Genomic DNA, 10,506 nt, shown 5'->3' on the forward strand with positions numbered 1-10,506 from the left:
CTGTGATACAGCTGGGGCTTTCCAACTAAAACAAGCAACATCCACTTCCAAAATGGCTTGCCTCTGGAAACTCTATGAAGAGTTCTCAGGTCTTTCATTTATAGGGTCACTATGAGTCGTCTGCAACTCAATGGCACTTAACAACGATGACAATCACCTCAATAAAAGATGGGACTTAAGGTCAAGTTTATCATTACATTCCAGTGATGGAATGCTTAATGTATGGAAAAAAATGATAAAGAACTCTAGATATTACTGTGAAAGAAAATATTCTAATTTATGCTATCTTAGATTGTAATAAAAATATCTTCGATAGCATAAAATCAGGTTCTGATAACCTTAAAATTTTTAAGAAGTGTGATTTGAGATAGGGCATAATCTCAATAATTTCTTTACTTAAGAAAGAATAATATCAATAAAGCAACATTGTTGATATATACAGTGTCATGACAATCTAATTACATTTTTTCTTTTCTCTCATAAAATAGTACTTGCAATTGGGTGCTATACATTGGAGAACTTTACAGTGACTAGGGATGACAGAAAGAGAACTGATGCCTTTGAGCTGTGGTGCTGCAGAAGAGTGTTGTATGGCCTGCTAAGAGAACAAACAGGTTTGTCCAGGAGAGGGTGAAACTGGGCTGCTCCTTGGAGTCAGGGATTCTGAAGCTTCATTTGTCATACTTTGGGCACGTTGCAAGGAGGGACCGGTCCTTGGAGAGGGACATCATATTTGGGGGAGTGGAGGGACGGCACAGAAGAGGAAGACCTTTGATGAGATGGATCAATTCAGTGATTGGGGTAATAGGAGTGGGTGTGGCAGAGACAGTGAGGTTGGCACAGGATAAAACAAGATTTAGGGCTCTCTACGAGTCACAAGAGACTCATGGCACATAACAACAACAACTTCTAAAATATTTCTTACATAATATTTCAAATTTTATTTTTGTTCTGATTTCTGTCTTTTCATTAGATCTTAAGCAAACATTTTTTAAACTATTTTGTAGTTTCCAATAAATATTCACATACACTTTCTCATGTGATCTTTATAACAATGAAGTGGGTTTACTGTAAGCCACAGAAAACTTTAGAAAGTTGACTTGTCCACTCTGTAGTTGTAGGAGTTAACTGAATTTTCTTTATGTCTTGGGACCACAAAAGGATTTACAGATTTCTTTCGAATTTTCTAAGGAGAATATTTTGCAAATTTTTTTGCTCTTCTATTATCAATAGAATAATTACCTGATTTAAGAGAACTACCAAAAGAGAAATCTTACCAGTGGGCATCCTAAATGAGAACTGTTTTTTCTATACTGTCTGTTTCCACAATTGTCAATCTAATTTGCAAAGACATTTCATTGTCTTATTTTAAAGAGCTGGAAAAAAATAACTTTTTATATCTCTTCAAATTTTAAACACCGTTGTTTTTGTTTTGTTTTAAATTACAAAATATTCCCATATGAATTGTTGTTGTGAACTATCAAGTCGGAACCAATTCATACCTAACCCTCCAGTGGGTATTCAGAGGCAGTAAATCACATGGGAGGAGACTGTTCATCTTTCTCTCATGGAGCAGCTGATAGGTTTGAACTGTGGAACTTTGGGTTGACAGCACAGTTCCTTCCTCTAGGCCACTCTAGTTCCCCTATATAAATAATAGCATAAGTAGAGCTAATAATTTGTGTTACTACTACTAGCTCTGCTTCTCTTTCACCTGTGTAAATGACAGCACAAGCAGAGCTAATGAGATGATTTGAAAAATAAAATTAATAGGAAAGTCATAGAAATTAAAAGCACGAGTTTTGAACCTATTAATCTGGATGGCCACATTACCACCAAATATTCCTGTGAAATTCTTAAATAAGATTATAAAAGTACAACCATGAAAATTTACACAATTTTGCAGGGAACTTCTCAAAGTTTTCTAAAGTATACAATGAATAGTTTTCTCAGTTTGACAGAGAAATTATTTATTAATATACAGTAATCACAATCTTAGAGAACACTAATGCCCTAGTGGCAAGAAGCTGTGCTGCAATTCTGAAGGCAAACTTTTCGAAGTCACCAGCTGCTCCACAGAAGGGTGGGCAATCTCCTCTTGTGTGACTGTCTCTGAAAACCTACCAGAGGGTCAGCTGTGGGTTGTTTCCTACTAGACAGTCCACAAGAGCAACAATAATAATCTTATTCTTAATCTACATTCATTCCCTCTTACTCTTCCCTTTGAACACACCTGTTATAGCATACTAGATGGTGCTGTTATAAATTTACATCAGGGAATACACTTTCCTCAGAAACCTATATAGTATACTCAGCTTCATGATACAACTGGTTGTGTTCCACCAGTTAGGTCAATACACAAGTTTACTAATTTCTATACACTTTTGAGACAAACTCGCTCAGCATACTTAGGAGGTTTGAGGGACAGAGAAAGAAAGGGAGACCATCAATGAGATGGACTGATACAGTGACTGGGGTAATGAGGGTAAGTGTGTCAAAGACAATAAAGTTGGCACAGGATAGAGCAGGTTTCAGGGCTGTTATACATAGGGTCACTATGAGTCACAAGCAACTTGACAGCACAACAACAAAAAAACCCTACAACAAAATACTTGAACCAGCAGGCAATCGTTAGAAAGGAGCAAGGAACAAGAACCTCATGAAATATTATTTAAAATATATGACCCTGGAGGACATTATGCTGAGGGAGATATCTCAGTCACAAAAGGAAAAATACTGCATAGTGCCACTGTTATAAAACGGGACTGACATAGGGGTTGGGGGGGGGAGACTGAGAAAGATGGAATAAATTATGTATACTGTATACTGCATTTAAACAGAAGAGAGAGAGCTGTTTAAAAGATATATCTGATTATATATTATTGTCATGACACGAGTCCAGAACGATGGCTGCATAGTTGAGTGGACTTGGGGTGGGGGGAGGGACCATATAACAATTAAAGAATTTTTCTTTTACTTTTCAAAGAGAAAAACAAACTGGAAGGCAGGGAGAAAAGTGCAACAATGAATGAATAGAAATCCAAATTCTCTGTAAATTTTCATTAAAATTAATAATAATAAAGAAACAAAAAGAAAGGAGCAAGGAAAACACTGCATGGTTCAAACTCAGAAAATATGTACACCAGGGATGCATCCTATGTCCATAACTTTTCAATCTATATGTGGAACATATTATTTGTGAGGCTGTGCTCTATGAGGAGGAATGTGGCATCAGGATAGGAGGAAAACCCATCAACATCGTACATTATACAGATGATACAAGCTTATTTGCTGAAATTGAGGAGGACTTGAGGCATTTGCTATGGAAGATCAAGGACTGCAGCCGTTAATATGGACTGAAGCTCAACATCACAAACACTGACTCTCACCACTAGGCCAATTGGCAGCATCACGATAGATGGTGAAGAGAGTGAGATAATTAACAGCTTAAGCTTGCTTGGCTCCACAATCAACACTTGGTACAAGCCCCCCCAAAAATCAAATGACTAACTGCATTGGGAAAATCTGCTGTAAGAGACTTTTTCAGAGTACTGGAGGGGGATGACAACAGTCGAGAGACTAAGATGTGTGTGCTCCAGGCCATGGTCTTCACAATTACTTGCTATACATCAGACAAGTGGGTAATGAATAAGGATGATAGAAGAAAAATCAATACCTTTGAATTGTGGTGCTGGAGAAGGAGGACATACCATTTCACCCTAGAGAGGGTAAAACCAAAATGCTCCTCAGAGGCAAGGATTTTTAAACTTTTTCTAACATATTTTGGGCATGCTGCAAGGAGAGACTAGTCCTTGGAAAGGGACATCATACTTGGAAGGGTGAAAGGACAATGCAAGAGAGGAAGACCCTGGATGAGATGGATTGACCCAGTGACTAGGGGAATAGGGGTGATGTGCCAGAGATAGTGAAGGTGGCCCAAGATAGAACAGGGTTCAGAGCTGTTGTTTTAGGGTCACTACGAGTTGCAAGCAACTCTGTGGCATATAATAACAACATATACATTTAGCATCTTGCACATAATCCAACAGATTACTCTTTACTTAAAATTCTTAAGGAGGCATCATAACTACCTTGTATTGACAGGGATATTTAATATTAGCAGCACTTCCCTACATGCAAATATTTGAACTACTTAAACATTGCCTTGGTTAACATCTCAGGCCTAACCCATTATCTCCTTCACTTTCTTCATTTTTATAACATTTATGTTATGTTCTGTCATAATACAGCATGCCATAGCATATAATAATAAAATAATTAAAACAAGCTTGGAAGCAGGAATGGTATCCACTTCTGAAATGGCTTGCCTCCAGAAACTCTACGAAGAGTGCTCAGGCCTTTCGTTCATAGGGTCACTATGAATCATCTACAACTCGATGGTACCTAACAACAATAACAACAACAACATAGAGAGAGTTACATTGGCCTAGTGGACAGAAAGTTATGCTACCAAGCCCAAGGTGGCTGATTTTAATCTGCTGCCCTCAGGTCTGGCTCAAATTGTTTTCTGTCAAACATTCTTCTAGGTGGTATAGCACTGGTCTGTGCATTGCTGTACAGAGGTAACTCGTGGTTGCTGTGATAATAAACACTGTGGCATCCATGTGCCAAATGTGATAGTGGTTACCCATGGTGGACAGTGTTTGGTGGAGCTTCTCGAATAAAACAAGCTTGGAAGCAGGAGTGGCATCTACTTCCAGAATGGCTTGCCTCTGGAAACTTTATGAACAGTGCTCAGGCTTTTCTTTCACAGGGTCGCTATGAGTCGTCTACAACTAGACGGTACCTAACAACAACAACAATATACTCTTAAGTAGGTTCTCACGCATAGTGACCATCCTTAAGGTTTCCAAGGCTGTAAATCTTTACAGGAGGAGAAAGTCCATCTTTCTTCCATGGAGCAGCTAGGTGTATTTCAAATAAGTACCTCTGGGTTAGCAGCACAAGTAAAAATGTACAGCTTTTGTGTACAAGTTGCATATATAATATGCAGAATTGTAATACAGAAATTGGTTAGTTTCGCCATTTCATTCAGCTTAAGTTGAGCAGGTTGAGAGATGGAAAACAGGAATCTCACAACAAAGAGAAAGGAGAACCAGAGTACAGAATGCTCTTTGGCCATAGATTGCTGCATTAATAAGAGATGAAGGAACAAGATGGCAGTACAGAAGGCAGAAATGGTGTCAGCAGCAGTAGTGGCCACAATGGCAACAGAAGTGTTGAAAGCCAAAATACTATTTTGCTGGTTCAGTGGATTACTCTGGGCACTTTTCCGAGGAGCTAGATCTGCTGACCTTGGAGCTAGAACCAAACGTCTTTGTACTTAGGCTTACTAGCAAAATAGGGATGGCACATAATTGGTAGAGATAAGAGAACTTTATTTTTAAAAATTTTTTATTATCAATTTTAATGAAAATTTTTCTTTTTTTCCTGTTCCTACTACATTTATTTGACTCTAGGTTTTTTGGTTTGTTTGAATTTTAATGAAAATTTACAGACTTTGGATTTCCATTCATTCACTGTTATACTTTTCGCCCTGCCCACCCCTCCCCTACAGTACACTCTTCTCTTTGAAAAGTAAAAGAAAAATTCTTTCATTGTTTTATAATCCCTCCTCCCAGGTCCACTCCACTATGCAGCCTTCATTCTGGATGCCTATTATGACAATAATACGCAATCATATATCCCTTTTAAACAGTTCTTTCCCTCATCTGCTTCCATGCAGTATACATTATTTATCCCAGCTTTCTCAGTCTCCCTGCAACCCCAATGTCAGTCCTGTTTCACAGCAGTGGCACTATGCAGTATTTGTCCTTTTGTGACTGAGATATTTCACTTAGCATAATGTCCTCGAGGGTCACCCATTTTTAATAATATTGCATGAGTTCCTTGTTTTTTCAATGCAGCATAGTACTCCATTGTGTGAATATGCCACAGCTTCTCTATACTATAATTGCTCATGGATGACAAAAGGCCAAAACCACATGAACCCAATTCAAGCAGTGAATGCTACTAGAGGGTGACACTAGAACTGGAAGAATGTGTAATGATGGTGGGAAATACATATCACAGGTATTTTCTTTGCGATGTTGATGCCATTGAAAGTGATTCTTTCCCTTGCAAAGTTAGTGGAATTCAGACACTGCCACCTCCATATCTGCAATAATACTTTTACAATTACTTATGTATAAAACAATCTTTTAAATTATTCAAAATAAAGCTAATAAAATATTTAATTATAAGCATTTCATTTTTCATGAATTGTTCTGTTTGAATTCATCTGCTTAAGAATGTAGTTGCCATGGACCTGTCTCTTCATGACAAATTCCTAATGTTAGCCACAGAAAAACTTACTCTGCCTCTATTATTGTGGAATGCTACAGTAAATTCTGGTAGAAAGCCACAACTATTTGATCCAAATTGGCAGACAAATAATTCATCTAAGTTCAAGATGATGGCTCTCTGCCTAAGAAGACTCAGTTTAATCATAACTTTTTTGCTTACATTTCCATATAAAAATCTATTTCTATCATAAAATAGCAAATTATTTTAAAAGCTAAAATTACATGTAAAACATAACAATATTAAAAAGATTTACATTTTTCACTTTTCTGTTTCATCTTTTTCAAACACACCAGCTAATAGGTTTAAACTTTTCGTTAATATCTAAGTATTTAATGACTGAACCACTAGATCTCCTTAGCAAGCACTTCAATCCTAGTAATTCTTGAATTAAATTAATTTTCAACAAATATTTATTGGACTAGACCTGTTAAAAGCATTGGGGATACAACTGCACTAATTGTTAAAAAAAAAATTATGTCCCTTACATAACTTGCATTTTTCCTAGGCAAGAAATACAATTAAATTATGTCCCTTACATAACTTGCATTTTGCGTAGGCAAGAAATACAATTAAAAATGCCTTACACAATATATTGTCGGAATTTAGATAACCATGACTAAGCAAAATGAAAGAAGACAAAAGGGAGAAAAGGTAATGAACTATATAATTTTGCACATTTCTCTGATGAAATGACACGAGCTGGAAACTGAGCAAGAAAAGACCATGTTCATGTTCAGTGTACTTTCAGATATAAAGATAATGATGGTGTTAAGATAATCAACGGCCCCCCCATTTGCAGTAACACTATTCATCTTCTGTACCTTTACACAGGCTTAGGGAAGTTATGTAGGAAAACTCAACCATGAGAAGTTGAGATGTTGAAAGCTTGGGTGCTTACAAACTTCATGATCATGGGAAAGCTAAATAACTTAGCGGAAAGCTAAATAATTATAGGGAGTTGCACTGCTAACCCAAAGGCTCCATATCTCTTGTGGTTTGAATCCAGTACCTTGAAGGGAGAAAGATGGGCAATCTTCTCCTGTGTGACTTAGAGTTTCACAAATCCTCTGGAGAGTCAGCTATGAGTTAATTCCTATTTGACAGCAATGAGTTTTTTAATTTTGATATTTCATTTTACCAGATTTTATATGAGCAAAGAAAAGAATATAGAAATAAGAAAGAAACTACACTGGCCACTATGTCCCCTAGTAGGACATTTATGATAATACATACATTTTCTTAGTTAAGATCAGAAATAAGCAGGAAGAAAGAAAGCATATAAAACAAAAAAATAAATTGGGACCAATACAGCATCCATTACATAAGTTAAAAGTAAAATTTGTTATGATGTAAGTTAGACATTGTAAAGCATATTAAATCTCCAATCACATTAACTTCTTGCACAAGTTAATACAGAAATAGATACTAGATATGAGTTCAAACAAATTTCCAAAAGAAATATGACAGTAATAACACCACAAAATCCATATTAATTTGCTCTCCACTCATAATTGAAAATTATTTAACTTTGTAATTTTCCTTTAAAAGTGTTTCATTTTTATTTAAATCAAGTGCATAGCAATATTTACAACATAATTGTGAAATAATTTAGCTTTCCATTACTTCAGATGAGGTTAATAGTCAGGTAGGTAAATGTTAAATTTCTACCTCATAAAACAATCATATACAGCCCCTTAATCTTATGATGCTTTCAGCTTACAGTTTTTATGGATACTACTATAAAATCATGAGATAATCAGCTATAAAGTTAGTGTTGAGGAGAGAGATTATAATTGATCAGATAGCAGTTCAGAAAGTTTCCTCTATCCACCTAGACTCTTTATGGAAAATTTTACGTAGTAGGCACTAAATAGCTTTGTTTTAAATTATATTATTGCTACTCAAGATCAGATATGCATTTACTGTTCCTGTTTTATTACTTTGGTCTCTCAGCTGAGATCTGGATAAGTCTTTTCACTGAATATACATGGGCTTCCAGAAGAACAAACAATTCTGTCTTTGAAGAAGTGCAACCAAGGTATTCCTTAGAGACAATGATCATGAAACTTCATCTCACATACTTTGGACATGATGTCTTGAGGTGCCAGTTTTGGAAAAAGGACATTATGCTTGGAAACACAGAGGATCGGCAAAAAGAGGAAGATCCCTAACGAAATGGAATAAAATAATGACTGCAAAATTAGGCTCTGAGCACTGCGGAGATTGTGAGAGTGGTTCAGGAGAATGTAAGAGTTCCATGTGTGTGCAGTGTTGCTATTAGTCACAATCAGCAGCAGGAAACAACAACAACAACAACAACATGTTTTTTTCAAAAAGTAAATGAAACTCATTGTTGTTGAGTCAATTTCAACTCAAAGTGACATTAAAAGGACAGAGTAGAACTGCCCCATGGGGTTTCCAAGGCTGTAATTCTTCCAGAGCAATAGAGCAATACATTTCTCCCAAAGTCAAACCTTTAGACAATGCAAATACTTGGCTTGTGAAATGAAACATCAAAATCTTTGAAATCCCAACTGTATATCCTGAACCTACCATGGGGAAAATAAATTTTCATTAATTTTTTAAATACTGAGATTTACTGAAACAAGAAATGGCATGCTTAAATTAGTATGAGTGGAAATTAAATAGCCACTTTATTTCTGAATATTTGTGACATGTGATAGTACACAAAATATTCTTTAAAAAAATATAACATACACACCTACCTTAGCAATAGGATTCAACAGAACTACACCTGATTTCTTAGTGATGACTTGTTTTGTTGTGTAGTGATGATTTATAAGTTGAGGGATATTTGAAAACCCACTTCCTTCAAATCTATATTGATTCTAGAGAAAGAATTAAAAAAGAATAAATGAAAACAGTGCATCAACAAGACTACATGGATCAAGCAATTAAATCTATAAAATAGACAAATATCTCAGAAATTCATTTTGCTATAACAATAACCCAATAACCCAAGAAAACAAAATATGGCATACATCTGACTCAGAAGTTTACATATATATATATATATATATATATATATATACACACACACACATACATTTATGTTCCACTTGATAAAAGAAACTGAAAAAATAATATATAAAAAGTTTGGTGAATTATGTCTAAAGTAGTAATAAATATTTAAAGACTATATCTGATAAATTTGCTTACTATTTAACATTATACTACTATTTGATTTTTCATATATTATTTATGAGGTTGTTTATGCATCCATGACTATACAAAAAATATAAAGTTATTCACACATTTTTGGCAAAAAGAAAACTCTACCAATGATAAGACTGTAAATATCATCATGCTCAAAGTCAGTATTTTTAAAATGTATTAAGAAATAAAATGAATTTTCCCTGAACTCTGCCAAGACCTCTTTTCCATACCATCGTATTTCAAACATACATAGGTAAATTATAAAAAAGATCAAATGAAAATCATACATTTAGCAAAGGAACAATCATTTAATGAGTCATGACTTTTCAATGCAGGAACACTGAAGTATAAAATAAGAATATTGTCTCTCACCTAAGCTGAATAAAATTTATAATCACAAGAGAAAAAAAAATAAGAACATTGTTACCTGACTGTTTAAAGAGCTCTGATGGCTTATTCTAAAAGGTAATTGCACTGTTAACCTGAGTGGTGCCTATCTGGTGGTTTAAATCCACCAGTGCCTCCTTGGTATAAAGACTGGCAATCACTTCCAGGGTGATTTTTATCCCTCTTTTATTTCACTGTAGTAGGAAATGATCCACAGCTCAACCTCTAATGGGTTTTCAGATGCTGAAGATTATACAGAAAGAGATTGCCCATTTTCTCTCTCAGAGCAGTTGGTGGATTTGAACTGCCTGCCTTTGGACAATGCAATTCTTTATCTACTAGTCTAAACCACTGGAATGCCAGCTATGAATCAGTGCTGACTCAACAACAGTTAAGTTTACTTACCAGAAGCTCACTTGATTATGTAACAAATGTGTATTAAATTCTAAGAAAAGTCTGTTGTTGTTGCTGTTATGTGCCGTCCAGTCATTTGCGACTCATAGCAACCCTATGTACAATAGCCCTAAACCCTGCTCTATCCTGTGCCAATCGCATTGCCTCTGACACACCCATCCC

General features: G+C 35.6%; 1 protein-coding gene across 1 annotated transcript in view; it reads right to left on the reverse strand.

Moving 5' to 3' along the window:
* The window catches only part of LOC102866788 (tyrosine-protein kinase Fer-like), a 575,672-nt gene that overhangs the window by 276,316 nt on the left and 288,850 nt on the right, over window positions 1-10,506 (reverse strand). Inside the window, exon 11 of the mRNA XM_006895050.1 lies at window positions 9,093-9,215. Coding sequence (XP_006895112.1) covers window positions 9,093-9,215 — 123 coding nt within the window. The remainder of the gene's footprint in view (window positions 1-9,092; window positions 9,216-10,506) is intronic.

This window comes from Elephantulus edwardii, unplaced genomic scaffold (assembly GCF_000299155.1).
Source record: "Elephantulus edwardii isolate Elephantulus edwardi_28Jun2011 unplaced genomic scaffold, EleEdw1.0 scaffold00156, whole genome shotgun sequence".
Lineage (NCBI taxonomy): Eukaryota > Metazoa > Chordata > Mammalia > Macroscelidea > Macroscelididae > Elephantulus > Elephantulus edwardii.